The sequence below is a fragment of the Oryctolagus cuniculus genome, chromosome 12, assembly GCF_964237555.1.
Source record: "Oryctolagus cuniculus chromosome 12, mOryCun1.1, whole genome shotgun sequence".
NCBI classification, from domain to species: domain Eukaryota; kingdom Metazoa; phylum Chordata; class Mammalia; order Lagomorpha; family Leporidae; genus Oryctolagus; species Oryctolagus cuniculus.
Window position 1 is genome coordinate 94,731,142 of NC_091443.1, and position 27,113 is coordinate 94,758,254.

Here is a 27,113-nt window from a genome sequence, read left to right on the forward strand (position 1 = left end):
GCAGTGGAGGATGGCCCAAGTGCTTGGGCCCTGCACCCCATGGGAGACCAGGAGAAGCACCTGGCTCCTGCCATCGGATCAGCGCGCCGGCCACGGCGGCCATTGGAGGGTGAACCAACAGCAAAGGAAGACCTTTCTCTCTGTCTCTCTCTCTCACTGTCCACTCTGCCTGTCAAAAAAAAAAGATTCTGGTGATACATATATTCAAAGGAACTAGAAAGTGAGTAGGGAAGAGCCAAAATTTGCAGACAGAGACATAGAAGTCATAAACCTTACGTAACTTTATAAGGTTGCACATCAGGAAGTGACCAACAACATAGATGGTGACAGGAGTCACTAGAACACATGAAAAGCAGAACTAGACTCACACACACACGCTGCAGAAAAGCAGCGGGCAAGCACTGCTGCAACATTGACTGGGATCTCAGGGGTAGGCCTGTGGCGGCAGCCCTTTTGTAGTTAGGCTGACTGTTACCATATGCTTGCAAGGAAACCACAGGCAGGGCACTCAGAGGCTGATAGTCCAAGAAGCACACTTGTAACTGTAATGGTTCCTCGATTACAGTGATTTTTCTATGATCCAAGAGCTTTTCCCAGGTAGGTGATTTGCATCTCTGGGTCATGCTGAGGAACTGATATCTCCTTCGTCTTAGGGGACTCCACCAGATGCCACAGGGCCACTCTCCACAGGTTGTCCATATGTAAGACAGAAGTCATGGGAGTAGATAAGAGGGAGAGAGAAAAGCATACCAGGCTACTTTGAACTTGGGAGAATTTTAACTTTTAGGAGGCAGCAGGACGAAAAGAGTGAAGAAGAATGAGAGGTGGCTGGCGCCACGGCTCACTAGGCTAATCCTCCACCTGTGGCGCTGGTACTCCGGGTTCTATTCCCAGTTGAGGTACCGGTTCCGTCCCACTTGTTCCTCTTCCAGTCCAGCTCTCTGCTGTGGCCCAGGAGTGCAGTGGAGGATGGCCCAAGTGCTTGGGCCCTGCACGGGCAAGGGAGACCAGGAGGAAGCACCTGGCTCCTGGCTTCAGATCGGCACAGCCTGCTGGCTCTAGCGGCCATTTGGGGGGTGAACCAATGGAAGGAAGACCTTTCACTCTGTCTCTCTCTCTCTCTCTCTCTCACTGTCTAACTCTGCCTGTCCACAAAAAAAAAAAAAAGATTGAGAAGTAACTTTTACTAAGAGCCAATTGCTGTTCTAAGGCTTGGTTTCCTATATTTTATCTTTATAATAAATCCACAGGGTGTGTATTGTTGTCTCCATTTCATAGATTAAAAAACTGAGGCTGGAGAAGTGAAGTAATGTGCTCAAGGACACAGGTGGTACACCGTCAGGCCAAAATTAAAACCTAGGCAACCATGAGCCTACTCATGTGCAAGGCAGCCTATGCACTTAATAAACTTAAAAGAAACTTAAGGGACAGCTCAACCTAATGAAATAAATGTATGGGTCTTATTAGCATCCTTATTAACCACTGACTATTTTTGTTGATATTGAGCATTATTGATTTTCAGTCTATTAATTATATTCTGATTATGCTTTATGAAAAGTCCTTACTCCATAGATACATGCTGACATAGGATAGCAAGCTGTTAGCTGAGGCACTTTGCTCTCCAGCCTTCCCTCCTCCCCTTCCCCTCATACCCTCCACATCAGCTGGTCACATTATCAATGCCTGGGACATGCTGTGCTGTTTCTTCCTCCCACACCTTTGATTCCATCTGGAATATCAACCCACACACTTCTCCACCTGGAAAGCTACTCATCCTGCTATAAGGTGACTCCACCTGTAAAGCCTCTCCTTGTCTTCTTGTAGAGTTCATTCATTCATCCATCACAAGATATTTATACGGAAGGTTCTGTGCTAAGGTTGAATGCTGAGGACAAGAGCACTTACATCAGAGATCCTATCTCACTGACAGCATTGATTTGTTTATGTAATAGCTGCCTAACAGCCCTACCCTGAGGCCACAGCTGGTGACTTATTCACCTTTATACCCCAGTGATAATGGGCACTAATAGATGTTTGTTCAATTGAATTGAGGGATTATGATTCCTGAGAATAGATCTTGGGTTTGGCCAAACACCCTTGGCAGTCTTTGGGTGTCTGCTTGGTAAAGCTTAGGGTCTGGGGTGGAGGAAACAAGGCTTTTTCTCCTGGAGCTTAAGGAGAGGCCAGGAATTGACACAGGTGTAGGCCATGTGTTTGGGAAATGTTACAAGTGAGAAAAGGCAAGAAACAGGATGGCTGCAAGATTGAATGATGGGGCATTTAGAGTATTTTAAGACAGAGGAGGGTGAGCAGCAAGATGGCGGAAGAGGAAGGGAGCACACTGATAGTCCGGGGAGAGACAGTTTAATAAAAGTGGAGATACTGCAGGTTCAAGGAAGAGTAGGGGAAGAAACAGCAGAGGAAACTCTTCCGGAACTAGTGATTCACAGTGGACCTGCGTGGAGAGCATGGGAGCCCACAGTTCGGGACACCAGAGGCAGACTCAACACACCAGCGCTGGAACACGAGGTGAGCCAAACCTCAATAGCCTGAGAGACTGGCAGGCAAGTGGAAAGAGGAGACTAGAGGGAACGAGGCCTGAAACCCTATGGGAAAAAGTTCACCAGGCTAACTAGAAGAGAGAGGAAAAAAAGTGACCCATATGGACACGAGTTTCTCTCTCTCCACTCACCTCTCAAAGGTGAGAAAGACAAAGAGCAGGCGCCATCTTGGACATACGTCATAAGCAGGGCGACCTCAGGTCTGCACCTGAGGGTTTCCGATGAGAAGTCAGCTGTGAGTCTGATTGGAGGTCCTCTGAGAGTAATCTGATGTTTCTCTCTTGCACATTTTAGGATCTTTTCTTTCTGTTTCACTGCGGTGAGTTTAATTACAACGTGTCGTGGTGAGGATCTCTTTTGGTCATGTTTATTAGGGGTTCTGTGAGCTTCCTGTACTAGGATGTCTCCGTCCTTCTCCAAACCTGGGAAATTGTCTGCTATTATCTCACTAAAAAGGCATTCTAATCCTTTCTCCCGCTCCATGCCTTCAGGAACTCCTAGAACCCGAATGTTGGTTTTTTTAATAGTATCCTGTAGATTCCCAACAATATTTTTTAGATTTCTAATTTCCTCTTCTTTTCTTTGGTTTGACTGTATACTTTCCTGTTCTCTGTCTTCTAAGTCTGATATTCCCTCTTCTGCTTCACTCATTCTGTTTTTAAGGCTCTCTAATGTGTTTGTCATTTGATGAATTGAATTCTTCATTTCATTATGATTTCTCATCACTATCACAGTTTCATGTTCTACTAGTTGTTTCATTTCATTTTGATTGCTCCTTAATATTTCATTTTCGCAAGAAAGATTTTGTATCTTGTCCATTAAGGATTTCTGTAGTTCAAGAATTTGTTTTTGAGAACTTCTTAATGTTCTTATCAATTTTTTGAGATCTGCTTCTTGCATTTCTTCTATCTCATCATCTTCATAATCTTGAATTGGGGTGTCTATTTCATTTGGGGGCATCATAGTGTCTTCCTTGTTCTTGTTACCTCGGTTTCTGCATTTGTTGTTTGGCATATTGGAGATATTCTTTGGTTTCTTCTTGTTATACTGTGACTCTAGATTAAGTGGACTGTCTGCTTGTGATGGATCCTTAGAGGCTGTGATGGGTGTGGCCAGAGAGCTCTGTTTGGTTCTTCAGGGTTAAGGGTGTGCCAAAGGTGACTCACCCAGATTGTTCTCCTGCTTGCGCGTTCTCTCTCTCTCTCTCTCTCTCTCTCTCTCTTTTTTCTGACTCAGTTGGGAATTCCACACAGCTGAGTGGAATTGAGGTTAGCTGATGTATGAAATCTGGCCCCTGTGGGTATTTGTCTGGTTACCTCTGGGACCACACAAAGAGTTTATGTAGCCCTCAGTGTGGTCTCAAATTTCTCAACAGTCTCTCACCAGTTTGCCCAAGTTACTGAGTTTGTGTACTCGGTGAGTTCTCTCGCCCTCCCCTCAGATTTTCACAGTCTCAGTTCGTTAGCTCCTCACTTTCACTAAGTCTTAACCTCCTGTTATTTCTCCCCACCAGAGTCAGGTTTTGCTGCTTGGCTAATGGCCGGCGCCTCTTTACATACGTAAAATGGCGCCTGCTCTTTGTCTTGCTCAGCTTTGTAAGGTGAGTGGAGAGAGAGGCTAATGTCCATGCCAGTTCCCCTTATTTGTTTGTTTTCTCTCTCCTCCAGTCCACCTGGTGAACTTTCCCCAGTGGGGCTTTCATTCCCTCTAGGCTCTTTCTGCCTTTCCCTGCCAATGTCTTGGGTTACCGAGGTTTTTATCTCACCTCCCCTTCCAGCGCTGGCACACAGACACTTGTGGCGCGGCTTCTGCAGCTTGGCTTCTGCGGCGGCGCGGGTCCCGTGGCTCGGCTTCCATGCAGTGGGTGACCCTGCTCTCCCCGCAGGTCCTCCGTGTCACATCCACTAGATCCAGAAGAGTTTCCTCTGCAATTTTTTCCCTGAGCCTTTTCCTGTGGCTACAGTGACTCCACTTTTACTAAACTATCTTTTCCGGACTATCGGTGTGCGCCCTCACTACCGCCATCTTGGCTCCACCTCTGAAAACAAGTTTTATCATTAACTGAGGAAGCGCCTAAGGAAACAAACAGTGAAGTTTGGCACTTGGCTTATCTAAAACTTATGAGACATAAGAATATCCTCTATTTAATACAATAAAATGTAGTATATCTTTGAGAACAAATTTTACTATTAGCTCTCAAAATACAATCTTTGAGGTCCTGCATGGGAAGTTAGTGTACAATGACTTGTTAATTTAACAATTAACACTCTTATGAATGACTTCAGTGATCACCCAAAGCTCTTGGCATGAGCTGCCTAGGCTATGGAAGCCTTTTGAATCCACAAACCCCTTCAATATTTAGACAAATCCATAAGCAAAGTGGAAATTCTCTCCTCCCTATAGAGAAAAGTACCACTTTCTTCACTGGGGTCTCACTCACAGAGATCCTTCATGTAGGACAGTTTTTGTCACAGTATCTTGGCTTTCCATACCTGAAATGTTCTTGTGGGCTTTTCAGTCAGACCAGAATACCCTAAGGGCTGATTCTGAGGTCAGATACTACTTTAAGCAATTGTCATTTCATGAGTCTGATGTATAGACTGCTTCCCGTGTTGGAGCATTCATGCACTTTTAATTCTATCTATTGCTATTACCAAACACTTAATCCTATTTTTTGATCACTTTAACACTTATCCTATCTATATTATCACCTTTTTTGCTTTTTGGGTTTTATTATTTTTTTTAGAAAGCTTTTATTTAATAAATACAAATTACATAGCTACAGCTTTAGGAATATGGCAATTCTTCCCTCCATACCTCCCCTCCCACCCCTACTCCCATCCCACCTCCTACTCCCCCTCCCATCCCATTTTTCATTCAGATTCATTTTTAATTATCTTTATATGCAGAAAAACAAATATATACTAAGTAAAGATTTCAACAATTTGCACTCACACAGACACACAAAGTATAAAGTACTGTTTGAAGACAAGTTTTACCATTAATTCTCATAGCACAACTCAATAAGGACAGGGTTCCTACGTGGGGAGTAAGTTCACAGTAATTCTTTTTGTGGATTTAATAATTGACACTCTTATTTATGACGTCAGTGATCACCCGAGTCTCTTGCCAGGAGTTTCCAAGGTGATGGAAGGCTTTTGAGTCCACAAACTCTGTCAGTATTACTTCATTCATTCCATTGTGTTCAAAGAAGATTCGTGGAATGATTTTGATTTTTTTTTAATTTGCTGAGACTTGCTTTATCACCTAGCATGTTGTCTATCCTAGGGAAAGTTCCATTTACAAGTGAGAAGAATGTATATTCTGAAACTGTAGGATGAAAAGTTCTGTAGATATTGATTAGGTCCATTTAATCTTTAGTGTTGATTAACTCTGTTGTTACTTTGTTGATTTTTCTGTCTGGTTGATCTGTACATTGCTGAAAGACAGGTGTTGGAGTTTTTCATTACTATTGCATTGGAGTCTATATCTCCTTTGATCTATTAACATTTGTTTTAAATAGCCAGGCATCCTGTAATTGGGTACATATAGTTTTATTATAGTACATCGTCCTGTTGATCCATTATTCATTACATAGTACCCAAAGTACAGCTTTTGGATTACAGTGGCTTTTTCCCTCATAACCTCCTTCCTACCCACAAACATCCCATCTCCCTCTCCCTCTCCCTCTCCCATCCCATTCACATCAAGATTCATTTTCAATTATCTTTATATACAGAAGATCAATTTAGTATATACTAAGTAAAGATTTCAACAGTTTGCACCCACACAGAAACACAAAGTGTAAAGTACTGTTTGAGTACTAGTTATAGCATTAATTCACATTGTACAACACATTAAGGTCAGAGATCCTACATGAGGAATAAGTGCACAGTGACTCCTGTTTTGACTTAACAAATTGACACTCTTGCTTATGGCGTCAGTAATCACCCTAGGCTCCTGTCATGAGTTGCCAAGGCTATGAAAGCCTTTTGAGTTCGACGACTCCGATCTTATTTAGATAAGGTCATAGTCAAAGTGGAAGTTCTCTCCTCCCTGAACATTTTTTCATGTGTCTGTTGGTCATTTGGATTTTCTCTTTTGATAAATGTCTGTTTCAGTCCTTGGCCCATCTCTTACGTGGATTGTTTGCCTTGTTGTTGAAGAGATTCTTGATCACTTTTTAGATTCTGGATATTAATCCTTTATCAGTTACATAATTTGCAAATATTGCTTCCGTTCTGTCAGATGCCTCTTCACTTTCCTGACTGTTTCTTTTGCAGTACAGAAACCTCTCAATTTGATGCAATCTCAGTTGTTAATTTTGCCTTTGGCTGTCTGTGCCTCTGGGGTCTTTTCCAAGAAGTCTTTGCCTGTGCAATACCTTGCAGGGTTGCTCCAATGTTCTCTAATAATTTGATGGTGTCAGGTCATAGATTTAGTTTTTTAATCCATGTTGAGTGGATTTTTGTGTAAGGTGTAAGGTAGTGGTCTTGCTTCATGCTTCTGCATGTCGAGATCCAGTTTTCCCAGCACCATTTGTTCAATAGACTTTGCTCCAGGAGTTGGTTTTAGCTCCTCAATCAAATATAAACTGGTTGCTGATGTTTGAATTGATTTCTGGTGTTTCTATTCTGTTCCATTGGTCTATCCATCTGTTTTTGTACCAGTCCCATGCTGTTTGATGGGATAACTGCCCTATAATATGTCTTGAAGTCTTGTATTGTGATGCATCCAGCTCTGTTTTTTTTTTTGTAAGATTGCTTTATCTATTCGAGGTCTCATGTACTTCTATATGAATTTCAGCATCTTTTTTTCTAGATCTGAGAATAATATCTTTGTGTTATGAATAGTATCTCATTGAATCTGTAAATTGCTTTTGTATGGATGGACATTTTGATGATATTGATTCTTCCAATCCATGAACATGGAATATTTTTCCATTTTTTGTATCTTCTTCTATTTCTTTCTTTAAATTTTATAATTATCATCATAGAGATCTTTGACTTTTTTGGTTAAGTTTATTCCAAGATATTTCATTTTTTTGAAGCTATTGTGAATGGGATTGTTCTTAGAAGCTCTTTATCAGCCATGACATTATGTATACAAAGGCTGTTGATTTTTGTGTATTGATTTTTTATCCTGCTACTTTACCAAACTCTTCTATGAATTCCAATAATCTCTTAGTGGAGTTCTTTGGATCAACTAACATGCCTTCTGCAAATAGGGATAGTTTGACTTCTTCCTTCCCAATTTGTATCCCTTTCATTTCTTTTTCTTGCCTAATGGTTCTGGCTAAAACTTCCAGTACTATATTGAATAGCAAGGGTGAGAGTGGACATCCCTGTCTGGAACTGGATCTCAGTGGGAATACTTTCAACTTCCCCCCATTCAATAGGATGTTGGCCATGTCTTTGTCATAATTTGCCTTGATTGTGTTGAGGAATGTTTCTTCTATACCCAATTTGCTAAGAGTTTTCATCATGAAAGGGTATTGCATTTTGTCAAATGCTTTCTCTGCATCTATCGAGATAATCATATATTTTTTATTCAGCAGTTTGTTAATGTGGTGTATCACATTTATTGATTTACAAATGTTGAACCAACCTTGCAGGATATAATATCTGGGATGACAGATTTTTCTCTTAGTACTTGTGTTATATCTTGCCATTCCCTCCTAGCCTTCAGGGTTTTTTTTTTCTTTTTTTTTTTTAAGGGAGGGGTTTATTGAGGAAAACCCAGCAGACTGGAGGGAAGGGGCAAAGAGGGAAAAAGAGAGGAGAGTGTAGAGAGAGAGAGAGATAGGAGAGGAGCTAGCAAGGAGAGAAGAGAGAGAGCAGAGAGAAGAGAGACAAGAGGGGGGAGTGTAGGGTTTCTTATGAGAAGTCTGCTGTGAGTCTAATTGGAGATCCTCTGAGAGTAATCTGGCATTTCTCTCTTGCACATTTGAGAATCTTGTCTTTATGTTTCACTGTGGTGAGTTTGATTACAATGTGTCCTGGTGAGGATCTTTTCTGGTCATGTTTATTGGGAGCTCTATGTGCTTCCTGTACTTGGACGTCTTTCTCCAAACCCAGTTAGTTTTCTGCTAGTATCTCACTAAAAAGGCCTTCTAATCCTTTCTCTCTCTCATGCCTTCAGGAACTCCTAGAACCCGAATGCTGGTTTTTTAAATAGCATCCTGTAGATTCCCAACAATATTTCTTAGATTTCTAATTTCCTCTTCTTGTCTTTGGTTTCACTGTATACTATCCTATGCTATGTCTTCTAACTCCAATATTCTCTCTTCTGCCTCACTGATTCTGTTTTTAAGGCTCTCAAATGTGTCTTTTATTTGTTCTATTGAATTCTTCATTTCATTTTGATTTCAATATCTCAATTTCATGGTCTATTAATTTCTCATTTCATTTTGATTCCTCCTTAAGATTTCATTTTCACGAGAGAGATTTTCTGTCATGTCTTGCATGGATTTCAGTAGTTCATGCATTTGTTTTTGATTACTTCTACATATTCTTATCAATTTTTTGAGTTCTATTTCTTACATTTCTTTTACCTCATCATCTTCATAATCTTGTATTGAAGTGTCATGTTCTTTTGGGAGTGTCATGTTGTCTTCCTTATTCTTGTTTCCTCAGTTGTTGCATTTGTTGTTCGGCATTTGTGGGGATACTCGTTGGTTTCTTCTTTTTTTTTTTTCTACTGTGGCAGCTTTTATCGTTGTACTACACTCTGTAGGTAAGTGGACTGTCTGCTCTCAGTGAATCTCTGGAGGCTTGTGGTGAGTGTAGCCAGCGAGCTCTGTTCAGTTCTTCAGGGTTAAGGGTGTGGCTAAGGTGACACCCAGATTTGGCGTGCTAACTCCCTCTCCCCCTCTCTTTTTAATCAGAAGGGAGGTAATTCTGCCCAGCTGAGCTCTTCTCCTTGATGGCGATCAGTGCCTGAGTGCTAGCCCCAGTGGGTATATTTCTCTGCTCTGTCCCAAGGACCACACAAAGGATCTGTGCAGTCCTCAGTGTAAGTCAGATTCCACAGCAATGTCTCTCACCGGCTAGCCAGTGCTGCCCCAGCTTGTGGCAACTCCAACCGAGACTACTCAAAGTCTCACACTCACTGTGAGTTCTCCACACACCCTCAGCTTTTTTTTTTTTCACAGTCCCATTTCAGAAGCTCCACACAGTCACTAGGTCTTAGTCTCCTGTTATTACTCCCCACGAGAGTCAGGTTTTTCTGCTCAGCTGATTGCCGGGCACAGCCTAGAACTGGGGCAGCTGTTACATATGTCTAAAATGGTGCCCACTCTACGGGCTCATACACCTTTGTAAGGTGATTGGAGAAAGTATCTGTATCTGTACCAATCATATCTGTACCATCCCTTTTATTTTTTCTCTCATTAGTTAGGGTGGTGTACTTTCCCCCATGGGGTCTTCAGCCTCATTCCCTCTAGGCTCTTCCTGCCACTTTTCCACCAGTGTCTCAGGCTACTGCAGTCTCATCTCAACTCACTTTCCAGCGCTGGTGAAGATGCTCTCAGCTGCTGGGCACCCGTGTCATCCACGTAGGTCCACTGTGTCCCCCTAATTATGAGTTTCCTCTGCTGTTTTTTTTTTTCCCTAACTCTTCCCTGAAACTACACTATCTCCACTTTTATTAAACTATCTACTCCTGGACTCCCTCCCTATTCTGCCATCTTGGAACCTCCTGGTCCTTGATATAATCATATATTCAGAGAGTCACTTTCTTCTCACTTTTGTTATCAGGAAATATAGTTCTAGAGCCTCATCTGGGAGCTAGTAGTAATTGTGATAAGAATGGAATATTAGATGTATAAATTTTAAGTAACTAAACCTCTGGACAAGTTATTCTTATAGCCAATCAATCTTTTTTTTTTTTTTTTGGACAGGCAGAGTTAGACAGTGAGCAAGAGAGACAGAGAGAAAGGTCTTCCTTTCTGTTGGTTTTCCCCTCAAATGGCCACTATGGCCAGTGCGCTGTGGCCGGAGCACTGCACCAATCCGAAGCCGGGAGCCAGGTGCTTCCTCCTGGTCTCCCATGTGGGCGCAGGGCCCAAGCACTTGGGCCATCTTCCACTGCCCTCCCGGGCCACAGCAGAGAGCTTGGACTGGAAGAGGAGCAACCGGGACAGAATCTGGCACCCCAACCGGGACTAGAACCCGGGGTACTGGCGCCACAGGTGGCAGATTAGCCACGTGAGCTGCAGCGCCAGCCATAACCATTCTTTACCATGTAAAGAAGGGAATCATATGTATTGGTGGGACCGGTTATTCTAATATTGAGAATTACTATGACATTCAGAGACCTAGTCATCTTACTGCCAGTAACTTTAGAACATTTTAAATCAATTTGGCTTTTATAAAAGACAGATTTATTTATTTATTTGAAAGTCATGGAACAGAGATTTAGAGAGAGAATGATTCATTCCCCAAATACAAAATGGCTCTAGCAGCTAGATCTGGGGGAGGCCAAAGCCAGGAGCCAGGAACTCTATCCTCTTCTCCCACCTGAGTGTTAGAGGCTGTTCCATGTTTAATTTATATTTATAAAAAATGAAAGATAAAAAATCCACAAAACCAGAAAGGCTTCAATATCCAAATAACAAAAGACCAACGTCTAAAAATGTTGAATCTTCTCTTTTTGATTCTATCTGGGTAATTGTTTTAAATTTCTTTTAAAAACTATATTTGCTTTTATCAGGTAAAAAGTATGTGGGAAATTGTAGTATCTCTCTTTCAATATTTTGTATGCCTGCTCTTAGGATTGATTAGGCCAGTTTCTCAAATTGAGTCTCAAACTAGAATGCCCTTGAGGACAGACACTTCCATAGAGCTCCTTTGACCTAACTAATTCTACATTTGTATTGTTTAATTTTGATATGTAACCAGAGTCCTAATCAGAGTCCACAGCAAAGAATGTAGTTTTAATATTGGAGTTTGCTGTTACACTTGTGTGCACTCAATGGTTTTTTTCTCACAGTGTTGAGTGTAGTAATTGTCAAGTATTCAGACATTTTCATTGCTAATAACATGCCACAGCATGATTCTTCATCCTAGTAATGGTGGGTATTTAGGTTGTTTCCAGGTTTTGTCCCCTGGACACAATGTGGCCATTGGTCTTCATTGTTTGGGCATAGGAGCAGGCATGTCTATAGATTGCACCAGGACTGGAGTTCTGGGTTCCTGGGTTAGAGCAGTGCAAGCATTTTTGTTAGGGTTAAAAATGTGTAAAGCCAGATATGCATTCTAGGCAATGATAATGAAAAAAAACTGAAATAAATTGCAATAATGTGATGGATTAATAGATTCAGGGTTCAGTGACAAGGACATTATCAGTGTGGTGTCTAAACACATCCTGCACATCTCATGCAATCTTGTGGTCTTCACACATCTCTTCAGGAAAGAACTGGCTGGCACAGTTGGCTTCCAGCTAGCAGAGGGATCCAACCACTCCATCTGTATGTGCATTTCACAGGGACATTCTTGTGCTTTGGGCCCTCTAAAACCAGAAGACAAGAGTCTGTGGAGAATTGGGGTGGGAGGGTAGAGTCCTCAGGCACTGGGACTTGGAGAGTATCAGTAAAAATGCAGAGTCTGCAGCACCAGGGGAAGACAGCAGGGCTGCATGGCTATTTTGTGGAAAGAAAGAAGGCTGAGGGATGGAGACCAGAGTGAGGGGTGATCACAGATTTGAATGAGATGGAGGTCAGAAAGAAGGACAGACATTTTTGCCCAAGGAGGAAAATATTTGATATTTACCTCACCATCCTTATCCCTCCCCAATTTCCATATCCTATCTCTCTATCCTCTTTCTGCTTCCCCCCTGGCTCATCAGATCAGAGAGGGGGTGGCATGATCCAAGTGTGTGTGTGGACTCTTATATGAATAGGTGCAAATACTAACCTCTAAAGTCTTAGTATTAGGAGTGGCATCTTTTGAGAGTTCATCAAATCATCAGGGCAGAGCCCTCATGAATATCATTAGTTCTCTTAAAATGTAGGCTGCCAGGAGCTACCTTGACCTGCTATCATGTGAGGATATACACCGAAGAAACCATTTATACCAGGAAAGGAGCCCTCATCAAATACCACAGACCTCCCAGCATGCAGAACTACGAGAAGTAAGTTTCTGTATCTCATAAGCTAAGTAGAGTGTGGTATTTTGTTATAGCAGCTGTAATATGCTGAGAGATTGACACAGGCATCTAAACAGTAGCTCACATGTATGTGTTAGCTCACTCTAATGTCAAAGGAAAAGTGTTTCTCTATTAAAAAAAGATAAGATAATAACAAACTCCCAATATTTTAAGTAGAGCACACTCTTGGGGAGAATTTATAATATCACACAAATAGTGAAATAAGAATATATCCATATTCACCAAAAGCAATCTTGTTAGTAATGGATTGATTGTAATACTTTTATTTTATTTTATTTTATTTTTTTTGACAGGCAGAGTTAGACAGTAAGAGAGAGAGACAGAGAGAAAGGTCTTCCTTTCCATCGGTTCAGCCCTCAAATGGCTGCCATGGCTGGCATGCTGCGCCAATCCAAAGCAAGGAGCCAGGTGCTTCCTCCTGGTCTTCCATGTGGGTACAGGGCCCAAGCACTTGAGCCATCCTCCACTGCCCTTCCAGGCCAAAGCAGAGAGCTTGGACTGGAAGAAGAGCAAGCAGGACAGAATCCAGTGCCCTGACCAGGACTAGAACCTGGCGTGCTGTTGCTGCAGGCGGAGTATTAGCCTAGTGAGCCACGCTGCTGGCGACTGTAATACTTAATTTAAATAATTACCAGGACCACAATGATAGCAAACAAAACAAAATATTTATTGGTATGGAATAATAGAAGGGATGTTCATTTATACTACAGAAATTCAATAAATATTAGTATATAGAAATAATAAAATAGAAGATTTCCAATGTACACAAATGAATATAAGTACCAATCCAGGCAGAGATGAGTAATTGGTGGCAAAATCTCTGCAGAAAGAGCAATAGAGAATAGAGTATCTATACATTCTTCAATTGCCAGTCTCTATGGTTTTTGATAATATAAGAGTAAAGTATCTTTTGGATACATATAAAAATGACTGTAGAACTTGATATCCAATCCTAGTGTGACCGTAATGTTGATGGACAAACTGTCCATGCTTTGCCTCCAGATGTGAAGTAACAGGGAGTACTGTTTGGGAGTAATGTTTAGGGCCAAGTGAATCATGAGGAAATTGTCAAATTCTTGAGGCTAGAAACTGACATGCCCTCCAAAACAAGGTAATGTCACCATTGTCAGTGACAACAAGGCGAGGAGATGCTCTTGTTTCCACAGGACTAAAGGAATACAGTAACGTACTCTTTAAGCCTTAAGCAAAAAATACTGCTTCTTTTTGTTGTCATTGACAATTTCTGTCAAAGCCACATCCGTTGGTCAATGCTCAGCATTCTGTAGTTCTCTGACAAATGCTTCTTCATTCAATTCAGGCTGAACAGCAAAAACTCTGTTTCTAGCTGGAGGCAACACTTGTCTGACTTAGCGTGTTACTCACTCCTGGATGTTGCCAGATCTTGTTCCTTATGTGGTGAGAATTGAGAGGTGCCCAAGTTAAGGTCTCAGGCCTAGGTGTCCTTAGGTGGTAACAATAATATGAGACTGAAACAATGTCTTCCATCCTGATGGAGAACAAATCTTGAGTGGATAGGGTAGGACATGACTGGATTTTCTATCAAGATGTTGCTCATTAATGAGGAAAGCTACTTTTACTTGCACCCTTTCATTGTAGCCAGTGCAGGTCCCTGTAGCTCCAGCAGTTCCTGATATCTGAGAGGGAGACAGAGAGAGAGAAATTCAATAAGAGGTCAGGTCTTGCTGATAGCTGAGTCTGGAGGGACTGCCCAGTAGTCACAGAAGCCAGAGACAGAGAAACATGTGGAGAAGATGAGCTTCAGGTTGACTGAAGTGGGAAAATGATACCTACAAGGTAGAATGCCTCCCTAAACTTAGAGTCCAGCCTGTGATGCAGAATATGGGAGTCCTGCACACTTCTTTTTTTTTATGGACAGGCAGAATTGGACAGTGAGAGAGAGAGAGAGAGACAGAGAGAAAGGTCTTCCTTCTATTGATTCATTCTCCAAATGGCTGCTATGACCGGCGCGCTACACTGATCCGAAGCTAGGAGCCAGGTGCTCCCCCCTCCATGCCCACCCTGGTCTCCCATGGGGTGCAGGGCCCAAGCACTTGGGCCATCCTCCACTGCCTTCCCGGGCCACAGCAGATAGCTAGACTGGAAGAGGAGCAACTGGGACAGAATCTGGCGCCCCAACCAGGACTAGAAACAGGGGTGCCGGCACTGCAGGTGGAGGATTAGCCAAGTGAGCCACGGCACTGGCCTAGTCCTGCACTCTTCTAACTAGAAGCTGGTGATAACACCCATTTTCCTCCTAATCCTTCTCCATGGTCTTGCCAATGTCTTTTCCTATCTCTTAAGGATAGATGTTCCTAGCACCAATCATGCACATTCAGAAAGACAGTTGAAAGTGAAGGGACCTCCTTCAGTAAATTCAACTATTATAATTCTGTGTTTCAGAGGGAAGAATAGGTGACTATGGGAATAGAGTAGATGTGTGAGCCAACGGTAATCTCAGAAACATCCAAGGCCAGTCTGTCCTTTAACAAAAGAGATGTAACTAAAGACATAAGAATTGTTCTTAATCCTTGTCTCCCGCTCTTTTTTAGAAATCTGAAGAATGGAGAGGAGAAAATCCAATCTGGAGGCTTCAATAGTCATAAGAGGCTGTTGAGTCACCTTGAGTACATAGACATAGGAATAAGGCCTTAGAGAGAAATCTGGCAAGTCTTTTGTCCAGGAGAAAAAGGAATAAAATCATACTCCAAGGGAGTTAACCAAGAGGACAGGAAATTGAACGTTGGCCTTTCCCTGTCCATTGAAGACAGAATCCAGGGTACTGGGTCAAAGCATCCAAGCTAGTTCAAAGTGTACCCAGAGTTTACTAAAAGCACAGCGTCATTTAGAACTGCTCAGCAGTCCTCACCTACTTTATCCCATTCCTTTCCTTTCCTTCCATCTATTAAACATGAACTTCATCCCCCCTGGCCTTCAAGTTTTTCATCTTCCCTCTGACAGACTGAGGGAGGTCACTCTCCTTCTCACTTTACTTGCCCAAGGCAAGGAGGCTCGTTCTCAATTAGAATCACTGGAGCAAAGATTGGCCTGGGCCTTGCTTATCTTCTTGGATCTTCATGGGTTTTCCCCGAGTTAACTCACTACAATGAGCTGCTCTATTTTGTGGTCTCATGTTCAATAACTAACTCATTCTCTTTTTTATTTTAATTTATTCAAGGTGTATACGTTTCATATATACAGATTTAGGAACATGGTGAGACTTCCCATCCTACCCTTCCCCCTGCCCACACTCCTATACTTCCTCCTCCTTCCTCTCTTATTCACTCTCTCAAGATTTACAATTATCTACTTTCAGTTTACTTTATACTCATAAAATTAATCCTATACTATGTAAGAGTTCAACAAACAGTAAGAAGAAGAAGAAAAAAAAACAATGTTCCTTAACAATAGAGACAAGGGCTATAAACAACCATCAGATCACAAAATGTCAAATATCTCATTTTCGAGATTTTTACCTGAATATTTGAAATTGGCATTGAGTGATAAAAAAAGATAGAAGTTGGTGGAAGTTCCAAGATGATGGAATAGGGAAGGAGCTCACTGAAAGTCCAGGAAAATACAGTTTATTAAAAGTGGAGATAGTGTAGTCTTAGGGAACAGATAGGGAAAAAACAGTAGAGGAAAGTCTTCTGGAATTAGAGTCCGTGGAGGGCACGGAATCCCACGGTTCAGGACCCCAGCTGCTGTCTCTGCACCAGCGCTGGAAAGAGAGGTGAGACAAAACCACAGTAGCCCGAGACACTGGTGGAAAAGCAGCAGGAAGAACCTAGAGGGAACAAGGCTTGTAGCCCCATGGGGGAAAGTACACAAGCCTAACTAGAAGAGAGAAAAAAATAAAAGGGATGGTATGGACACGATTCACTCTCCACACACCTTACAAAAGCGAGTGAGACAATACAGCAGGTGCCATTTTGGACATACATAACAGTTGTACCAGCTTGGGGCTGTGCCCACCCAAGCGGAAAAACCTGACTCTGGTGGGGAGTAATAACAAGAGACTAAGACCTAGTGAATGTGTGGAACTTATGAACCGGGACTGTGAAAAAAAAAAAAACCCACAATGGAGGGTGTGTGGGGTGTGTGGGAGAACTCATGGTTTGGCTGAGATGTGAGTAGTCTCCTTGGGAGATGCCACAAGCTCGGGCGGCCCTGGCTACCCAGTGAGAGACATTGCAGGGGATTCTAAGCTTACACTGAGGACTGCACAGATCTTTTGTGTGGTTCTTGGGACAGAGCAGATGAATATTGTATCCACTGGGGATAGCGCTCAGGCACTGATCGCCATCGAGGAGAAGTGTTCAGCTGATTACTTCCCTTCTCATTAAAAAGAGAGAGAGAGAGAAAGAGAGAGAGAGACAAAGAAAGATGTGGGGGAAAGGGAGATTGATTTACCACGCCAAACCTGGGTGTGTCACCTTAAGCACACCCTTAACCCTGAAGAACTGAACAGAGCTCTCTGGCCACACCAACCACAGACAGTCCACTTAATCTAGAGTCATAGTATAACAAGAAAAGCCACCATAGTGAAAAAAAAAGAAGAAACCAAAGCATATTTCCACAATGCCAAACAACAACGGAAAAATCGAGGAAACAAGAAAAAGGAAGAAAACATGATGCTCCCAAAAGAAAATGACACTCCAATACAAGATTAAGAAGATGATGAGATGGAAGAAATGCAAGAAATGGAACAAAAAATTTATGGTAAGAATATTTAGATGTAATCTAAAACAAATGCATGAACTGCTGAAATCCATGAAGGACAAGACAGAAAATTTCTCTTGTGAAAATGAAATCTTGAAGAATCAAAATGAAATGAGGAATTTAATAGAACATGAAAATGAGAGATTGAAGAGAAATTGAAATGAAATGAAGAATTCAATAGAACAAATTAAAAACCCAAGTACTGAGAGAATCTGCCAACCCAGATATTATATCCTGCAAAGCTCTCATTTGTGAATGAAGGTGAAATAAAGAACTTTCACAGCAAACAGAAATTGAAAGAATGTGTCACCACTTGTCCAGCCCTGCAAAAGATGCTTAAAGATGTGTTACACACAGAAACACAGAAACACGGTCATCAATACGAAAGAAGGTAAAGGAAGAAAATTTCTCAGTAAAAGATCACAGAAAGTCAAAGTATATATTAGAAATATCTTTGGGAAAATGGCAGGGCAAAGTCACTACTTATCAATAGTCACACTGAACGTTAATGGCCTCAACTCCCCAGTTAAAAGACACAGACTGGCTGAATGGATTAAAAAAGAAAACCCATCTATTTGCTGCTTACAAGAAACACATCTTTCCAACAAAAGTGCATGCAGACTGAAAGTGAAAGGTTGGAAAAAGATATTCCACGCCAACAGAAACCAAAAAAGGGCTGGTGTAGCCATCTTAATATCAGACAAAATAAACTGTAACACAAAAACTGTTAAGAGAGACAAAGAGGGGCACTACATAATGATTAAGGCATCAATTCCACAGGGAGATGTAACTATTATAAACTTATATGCACCTAATTACAGGGCACTGGGTTATTTAAAAGATATGTTAAGGAACTTAAAGGGAGACTTAGGCTCCAATACAATAGAATTGGGGGACTTAAATACTCCACTTTCAGTAATGGACAGATCAACCAGACAGAAAAATCAACAAGGAAACAGCAGATTGAATCGACACTACAGACCAAATGGATTTAACAGATATCTACAGAACCTTTAATCCTATACTTGCAGAATGTACATTCTTCTCAGCAGTGCATGGAACGTTCTCTAGGATTGAGCACATACGAGGCCATAAAACAAGTCTCAGCAAATTCAAAAGAATCCAAGTCATACAACGCATCTTCTCAGATCACAATGGAATGAAGGTGGAAATTAGCAACTCGGGAATTCCTAGAGCATATGCAAATGCATGGAGACTGAACAACATGCTCCTGAATGAACAGTGGGTCATAGAAGAAATCAAAAGGGAAATCAAAAACTTTCTGGAAGCAAATGAAGGTAACAACACAACATATCAAAACTTATGGGATACAGCAAAAAAGTGTTAAGAGGAAAGTCTATAGCAATAGGTGCCTACATCAAGAAATTAGAAAGGCACCAAACAAATGAGCTATCAATGCATCTCAAGGATCTAGAAAAACTGCAGCAAACCAGACCCAAAACTAGTAGGAGAAGTCAGAATGTCTAAGCTTGTCTTGCTCTACACATTTTTTGAAGCCCTGTGCTTATGTCTAATTTAGAAAATAATATTTTGTGTGAATATTAGAGGGTTGTCTTTTTTAAAGCATTCATTTATTTATTTGAAAGACAAAGTGACAGAAGGAAAGACAAAGAGTGAAAGAATAGAAACAGAGGGAGAAAGAACTTAAATATACTGATTCACTAGTTAGGAGTGCAGAACTAGGGGGCAGGGACCCAAATATGTGGGTCATCATCCATGTCTTTCCCAGAACCATTACTATGAAGCTAGATTGCAAGTACAGTAGCCAGGGTTTGAGGCAGCACACCAATACGGATGCAGGCATCCCAAGCCGTGGCTTGACTGCATGTGCCATAACACCCTCCCTTAAGTTTACCTTTTGACCAATGTCTCTTTATTGTACCATCTAATGAAGTCTGCCTCATTGTAGCTTGAGTGTGTCCCTGAAGTGTGGCTACTGGGTCATGGTAATCCCTTGAACACTGGATCTGAAGGCAAACTTGACTCTAGGTCTGTGAGTGGGATAATGAGGACAGCAGCTATGGGGAAAGAGCAGAGCTTGGAGTACAGCCAAGGAGATGCAAATGACAGTGACTGGTTGGCAATTCATGTGTAATGATAGGAGGATTTAGGCAGGGACAGGCATGCTCTGGAAGCTGGTGAATTTCCCTTCTCCCCCACTTATGATGCTTCCCATTTTGCATGCTTACCAGGCCTCTACCAATCATGTGCCTTCAGTGCTCAAAAAATGCATGGAATGGCTGGACCCCTCCTACCACAGCCCCTTCCCAGGCAGATCACAGCCCAGTGACTCCCACACCCATGTCCTGGTGGCCACACCAGTGACACAGATGAAACTGAAGTTAGGGTACCTATTAGAGACCCATGATTACACTCCCCTACTGGACATCTAGCTCTGCAGCTTTCTCCCACCTCCCTTTGTTCTCTCACTGGCCTAATAAAATACTACGACTTTGCATCTTGGACTCTTTCCCTATCTCTATATTGAAAGAAATCAAGAACCAGGGCACATTCCCCTGCCATTACAAATGGAAAATAGAAGGAAGACTAGACAGAAGTTACTGCAGATGATGGAGAGAACAAATCAGGGAAAGAAAAAATTGGGGGGAGGGAAATGAGGTAAAGCACTCATATATAGAGAGAGCAATACAGAATAAATGCATCTAAGAATAACAGTTGTGATTACCTCTGCACCTCAAGTCGAAATCCAGGGATACGGTATGATAATCTCCATTTGCTAAAATGGCATTTTCTTTGGATCATCTCTTTTCTTAGGACATCGGAGCCCACAGGGTGGACACTGACTTGGCTTGCATGGCTGCTGGTAGCTGACCCCTCAGTGGTATTATCCTGCTTGGGATTGCTCGCAAGATAGCCATCAGTAACAGGCACTGCAAATGAAACCACAGGCAACAATATCCACTGTTATATGACCTTATTCTTTTGTTTTCTTTTTGACAGGCAGAGTTAGGCAGTGAGAGAGAGAGAGAGAGAGAGAGAGAGAGAGAGAGAGAGAAAGAAAGGTCTTCCTTCCATTGGTTCACCCCTAGTGCACTGTGCCAATCTGAAGCCAGGAGCCAGGTGCTTCCTTCTGGTCTCCCAAGCGGGTGCAGGGCCCAAGCACTTGGGCTGTTCTCCACTGCCTTCCTGGGCCACAGCAGAGAGCTGGACTGGAAGAGGAGCAAACGGGACAGAATCCAGTGCCCAATCCGGAACTAAAATCTGGGGTGCTGGCGCCGCAGGTGGAGGATTAGTCTAGTGAGCCGCAGCGCCAGCCAATATGACCTTATTCTGACACACACTTCCACCAAGGTGGACACTGGATAAGCAAAGTGACCTTGGACAAGAAAGTCCAAGGGGCAAGGGAAGCCAATAGAAATGCTTTTGCATTTTCTTATCATTGGCCTGCCTTAGAAATGATTTCAGGATAAGATTGCCAATAGGCAAACCTACTGCTATTTGACAAAAAAAATTAAGAAAATTGGAGCAAATGAAAACAAATAGTTCTCAGATTCATAGGACAAAAGCAAGGGCTAATCATACTAGACAGAGGTTGTGCTACTAGGAATGGAGATGTCACCTAAAAATCGAGTTATATAAAAGTCATAGGAAAACCCACAAGAGCAAAATTATAAGGAAAATTGGAGAAGATGAAAAACATGTATCATTATACACTTCATATGAGCATATTATATGTAACATTACTGAAAATAATATGATATATATCATGGAATTCAGGAACATGCAAGGACAAATATATTTTGGAGTGTTCTTTAGAAAGTTTATGGAAATGCATATTATGACCACACAATGCAAGGATTTCAAAAAGTTTCTGTGACATACAGAACTCATGTTTAATTCCATTTTCCATGAACATCTTTTTAAACATTTATTTTCTTTTTCTTTTTAAAAAAGATGTATTTATTTATTTATTTTTATTTGAGAGGGAGAGTTACAGACAGAGGGAGAGACAGAGAAAGGTCTTCCTTCCATTGGTTCACTCCTCAGATGGCAGCAATGGTTGGAGATTTGCCTGTCTAAAGCCAGGAGCCAGATGGTTGCTCCCAGTTTATCATGTGGGAGCAGGGGCCCAAGCACTTGGACCATCTTGCTTTACCAAGCCATAGCAGAGAGCTGGATTGGAAAAGGGGCAGATGGGACTAGAACCAGCATCCATATGGGATGCTGGCACTGCAGGTGGAGGATTAAACAACTACGCCACAAGACTGGCCCCATTTATTTTCATTTCAATGAAAATCCAAGAGTGACAGTTACACAGAATGTCAGAGTGAGAGGGAGGAATCAACCATGTACTTTTTCACTCCCCAAATATCTGCAACAGCTGAGAATGGGCTAGGCCAAACCTAGGAGCCAGGAACATTATCTCAGCCTCCCACATCAAGGGCAGGCACCCAACTAACTGAGTCATCACAGGCTGCCTCCCAGGGTACACAGTAGCAAGGAGCTGGATCAGAGACAGAAGACAAATTTGTACCTAGGTACACTGACAAAGAATATGGACAGCCCAAAGGGGTAGTTATCCACTATGCCACAACACCCATGGCATTCCATGAACATCCTGAAGCACTCTCAGTGTCATGTGTGTGTGTACATACTATATCAAAAAATGACCTTAACTGGGGTTTTGGAAATTTGGGCTCCTGCATTCTGACAGCTTTCACAATAGGTTGGAAATAAAAAAAAAGATTTAGGAAGAGTGAGAGAAATATATGTTGTCAGTAACACAACCTGCTATGCACCAGATAGAAAGCACAGTATGGTTGGTGTCAAAATCTGCAAAGCCCTTTCAAAGCACCCTAGACTGCAAAGTCTTGCCTTGAACCTACCATTGCTCAGCCAATTATCCCTTGAATGTGAACAGGAAGAGAGTGACCTTGAGTGTGAACAGGAAGAGAGTGACTGAGCCACTGGGTGAGCTGTGCTGGTACTGTGAGAATCCAAGGAGAAGTAAAAGATCAGGGGAAGAAAAGAGGAGTTGGGAGGGACAAGGTATCATGGCACATGTGGCAGAGAGTATGTATGCCTGCCTCTCACTGAGCACTGGCCAGGAGCCCTCTCCCAAAGAGTCAACTGGTGGTCACTGTCACATGAGACATATTCCTCCTCCTGAGCACACCAGTCCCCTCCTTTCTAGAAGGTAGGCTGCAGCAGACATAAGCCACAGGCAACCATAGAGGCAGGGAAAAGGATGGACAGGATCCAGGTAGGATGGGCAGGAGGGTCCAAGGCTCAGTTGTAAGGAAATCTGAGCAGAAGTGGATCACTGTGGGCAAGAAACTGGGACATGCTATGGAGATGAGCGGAGCTGATAAATTCCAGAAGAGTCAGAAATGAGCCTGATCACTTCATGTATGAAGGCTCCTGTTCATTTAAAAAAGAGAGGGGACCAGAAAATAAGTTGAATTAATCAGGAAACCAAGATGAGGGCCTAGAATGTACACTGACAAGAATATGGCTCTCACCTTGTGGCTGAAAGTGTCTGACAGAGGAAAATTGGCTTAGAAGGGAATGTTGAGGAAGCAAGAATGAAAGGAGAAAGAGAAAGAAGGAAAGAGAGAGAGTGAGAGTGAGAGAAAGAGAGAGAGAGAAAGGAAAGAAGGGAGGGAGGGAAGGAAGATAGAAGGGAGAAAAAAGAGCAACAGAGGGAGAAAGGAAAAATAAATAGAAAAGGGAAGGGAGGGAGGGAGGGAAAGTAAGTCAGTCACTTGTCTTATCAAAGACAGTCCCTGGGAAGTTACACTACAAACATGGTTGATTTGCACATGGAACAAAAGTACAAGATCACTTTGTTAGTCTTCAACTATATGCAAATTAAACGAGTCACTAAACACCTAAAGAGGATACTGAGCTATTCTTAGCCAGTCACTCTGGAAATTATGGTGCTTAATAATAGCACAGTCTGAAATGGGGGATGAGATATAAATGCCAGTGATAAGTAACTTGGCCAAGTTCAACATAAAATATTTGGGAAGCCGATGACCTGGAGGCAGAGCGGATGCTTAAAATCAGGCATTGGCTCACTTTACCATGTTACAGCACTGCAGACTTCAACTTGACCCTCAGAGAACACGACGGGGTCTGAATTGTCTCCTTCACCCATACACAGTGAAAATCCATGTATCAATGGAAGCTTCCTGTGCCCTTTTCTTTCTTACCTTTGTGGAGCAACAACTGGTTTCTTGAATCGATGTTTTCTGCAAAGCTGCAGGTGCTGGAGGAATCACTATGCCTGGCCTCATTGCTACCAGAGGCTAATTGCGGATCCACTGGGACTTGAAGACAGGTGTATCCCTGTAGTCTCACCCACAACTCTGCATGTGAGACTGGCACCTTCGACAGGTGACAACCTAGTATTCCATTCAAGTGTTTCTGAGGACAAGCCTTCAATGTGCCACCTGAAAGGAGAGGAGGGATTTAAGTACAGACATGAGAGTAAATACTGGGTGATGTGTACATGAATTTGGACAAACAGGAAGCAATGGCTGCAGACTAAATGATGATGGTGCCTTAACTCTATCGTACAACTCCCTGAACACAATGTGCCTTAGGCTCGGTGTGCAAAACTACACTGAATGGCAAGGGGAGAACTGTGTAGGGTACATGTCCTGTTTTCACACAGGGAGATCATTATGAACTTGGCCAAATTTCCTTGGGAATACTTACTAGCAGAAACAAACAGGCAGAAGTGTGGCACCTGCACACGACCCCAGTCACTGCCAGCAGTGCGGCAGGTGCAATCCACAAGTGATGGCATGGTTAAAGATGGATATGGACACGCCACTGGGCTGAGCAGGAACTCAGGCTGTTCTGGTTTGGGCAGCTTCAGACAGACCCTGGAGGTGCGGAAGGGAATAAGAAATTAACAAAAGGAGCAATCTTCCCACGACCTTCCTGGCTTAAACAGCAGGGCAAAGGTTCTGTCACCAAAGGAAAGGGAGCCCATCCAGTGGCTCACTGCTTGATCAAGCTGAAGCCTCACAGTGGGAGTGCAGACAGAGCCCGAGACTGAGGGACAGGGGCAGTGAGCTACTCAGGAAAAAAGCTGTGCCACCCACCATTGGCACCCTCTCCACTGATACTAATGAGCCAAACAGAACCTACTACTGGTCATGTGAGAAACCAATGAAGGCATGAAGTGTGCAGGCTTCAGTCACAAAGATGCACCTGCTGAGGAGGTGCTTTAGCACCCCAGGTTTCTCACCCCAGCCTGTTGCCCACCATCTGACGAGGTCAGGTCCCATCTCATTTTGTGTTATCAGTGGAAGGCAAAAATACACATGGGCAACAAGCTGAGGGCAGAAAGGGATCACCCTGCCTTGAGTGTGGCAGGGCAGTGGCCAGGACTGACCAAACTCCCTGAGTAGGCTGGTTGACCTGCGCTTGCCCTGTAGTTAATCCAAGGGAGAGAGTGGGGAAAACAATGGAAACTTGCAGGTCGCTCACATGATAAGGAATAACTTTGTTCCTACAAACATTCGGCTATGGGCTTAGGGGTTATGGTGAGTCACCCCAACACATGCTGTTTTCTCCCTGGAGTTAGATTCCCCAAGTGTTGAAACAAAGTAAGCAGTAACAGAAGTTGGAGACTTACTTGGGTTTGTTAGGACCAAGATAACCTGCTACCTTCTCTTCATACATCTGGTACACTACAAATAAAAATCAGACAGTAAAAGGCACATTAAGATCCCAGTACAAGTAACTGTGTCACACAGTGTCTGACTGGAATGCTACAGGTAAATTTACATGCATTGGGAGAGTGAGTGTCTGATTCAGGAATATCAAGGGAGGCAAAAAAAGGTAAGTCTTTTTGTTTGTTTGTTTTTGACAGGCAGAGTGGACAGTGAGAGAGAGAGACAGAGAGAAAGGTCTTCCTTTTCCGTTGGTTCACCCCCCAATGGCTGTTGCGGCCGGTGTAGAAGCTGTGTAGAAGCTGTTTACTCCTCACCCACCGCCATATTGTGGGAGAGCAGATGCATAGAATAAGTCTTAATTCCAGTAACTTAGTCTAGTCCGGGTTGCTCCCAGTTGCTCCCCACAGGTGTGAAGCATATTCATGTTCACTGCGGTGTCCGGGTCAGGCCTGCCTCTGGGGTGTGGGTCACACTGTTTGGCCCCGCCTGACACGCAGCCTGCCAGGTCCCGCGGGGCACGTCGTTGCGGCCCCAGAGGCTATTCCAGGGCTTCCCAGAATGCTGTGGTCGCTGGGAGAGGCGTCGAGGCCGGCGACTCAGGCCTCCCCCCGGCACACGGAACACCCAGGGCACGCAGAGCGTTCCAGAGCGCTCTGGCGCTCGGCGCTCCGCCAGCTGATGCGAAAGCCAGGGACCACTTGTCTGCTTGCCACAGCTGGGAGCTGCGGCTTTCAGGGGCTGTCTGCGGGTTGGGAAGGAAGCAGGCTGAAGGCTGCTGGCGTGGCCCCCTCTTCCTAGCCAGCCTGAAGCGCGCAGGCTTGCGGGCGCTGGCCCTGCCCTGGAATAGCCTCTGGGGCCGCAACGACGTGCCCCGCGGGACCTGGCAAGCTGCGTGTCAGGCGGGGCCAAACAGTGTGACCCACACCCCAGAGGCAGGCCCGACCCGGACACCGCAGTGAACGTGGATATGCTTCATTCACACCCACCACCCATGGGGTCTCACAAGACCTGGGCCCTGTGTGCCGGCCCCCCCCTCCACCCGCCCCCCCGCTTCAGGCGGCCCTGTGCCCCGGGACTCAGCCTCGCAGCTGGCTCCGCGAAGGAAGACTGGCGCTGTCCAGGGATGAGCCCCAGTGGCTCAGCGGGGACACCTTGCCCCGGGAGGACTCACCGAACATGTCTATGGTCTGGAAGATGTGGCATTCCTCCCGCCGGAGGCCCCAGGCGCTGTCACAGACCTGGAGGTACGCCACGGCCACGTGCCCGGCCGCAGGACACGGCCAACGGGGTCCCGCGATGGCTGCACATGGGACAGGGAACTGCCCCAGCCAGGGCAGCTCGAGTTCGGGCCCGCTGGGGTGGGAAGGAAAACCACAGCAGGGTCACCAACGCGGCAGGTGGTCGACCCCCGGGCCCTGCCTGCCGGCCCAGGGAAGCCAGTGCCTGCGTGGCTATGGGCACGTGGGCCCCAGAGGCTGTCCTCGTCCCCCGCCAGAGGCCAGCTCTCAGCTCTGCAGGGGTTGCTGGAGAGAGCCGCGGACTGAGCCGCAGGCACGGCCGGGCCGGGCCCGGGCCCGGGCCCGGGGCCAGGCAGACAATGGACTCGGACCCCAGAGCTCTGACCCCGCCCAAAGCACTCCAGGACCCTCGCAGGAGCTCTGCGGCATGCATCGACTGCCCAGGCCGCACCTGGCACCACCAATGCACCTGGCTTGTCGAGGTGGGACAGCCCTCTGGCCACCGTCAGAACCCCTCCTCCACCACAGTCTGCCTCCGCAGCCTCTGTGGAGTGGCCCGGGATTCCCCGAGGACCTGTCCCCGTGCCGCCCACCGAAGGCTGAGTGATGTGGTTGGGTCGTGACTGCGGGCCAGACTCCGGTCAGCCTCCGCGTGGAAAGCGGGACAGCCACCGGGACTGCAGGACGTCCTAGGGGGCCACTGGGTCCGCACGGATCCCGGGACGGCCTCCCCA

General features: G+C 44.2%; 2 protein-coding genes and 1 long non-coding RNA gene across 3 annotated transcripts in view; all 3 read right to left on the reverse strand.

Annotated features, from left to right (window-relative positions):
* Positions 1-27,113, reverse strand: part of LOC138844715 (uncharacterized) — a 346,727-nt gene that overhangs the window by 199,425 nt on the left and 120,189 nt on the right. The window lies entirely within an intron of this gene.
* LOC138844714 (trafficking protein particle complex subunit 9-like) overlaps positions 1-27,113 on the reverse strand; it is a 355,107-nt gene that overhangs the window by 187,898 nt on the left and 140,096 nt on the right. The window lies entirely within an intron of this gene.
* On the reverse strand, positions 13,511-25,256 carry LOC127486572 (neuroblastoma breakpoint family member 4-like). Its single transcript, XM_070053386.1, has 5 exons — positions 25,102-25,256; positions 24,174-24,343; positions 23,666-23,905; positions 20,176-20,380; positions 13,511-14,383 (listed from the first exon to the last, which is right to left on the reverse strand). The coding sequence occupies exons 1-5, from the start codon at positions 25,146-25,148 to the stop codon at positions 14,323-14,325; spliced, it is 723 nt and encodes a 240-aa protein (XP_069909487.1). The 5' UTR covers positions 25,149-25,256; the 3' UTR covers positions 13,511-14,322.

Excerpts from the sequence above, each read along its gene's own strand:
- LOC127486572 (XM_070053386.1), bottom strand. The coding sequence starts at position 25,148 with ATGTATGAAGAGAAGGTAGCAGGTTATCTTGGTCCTAACAAACCCAA. Across the intron at positions 24,344-25,101 it reads CTTGGTCCTAACAAACCCAA|GGTCTGTCTGAAGCTGCCCA; the intron begins GTAAGTCTCCAA and ends CCGCACCTCCAG. Across the intron at positions 20,381-23,665 it reads CCAGTTGTTGCTCCACAAAG|TGCCTGTTACTGATGGCTAT; the intron begins GTAAGAAAGAAA and ends TTTCATTTGCAG.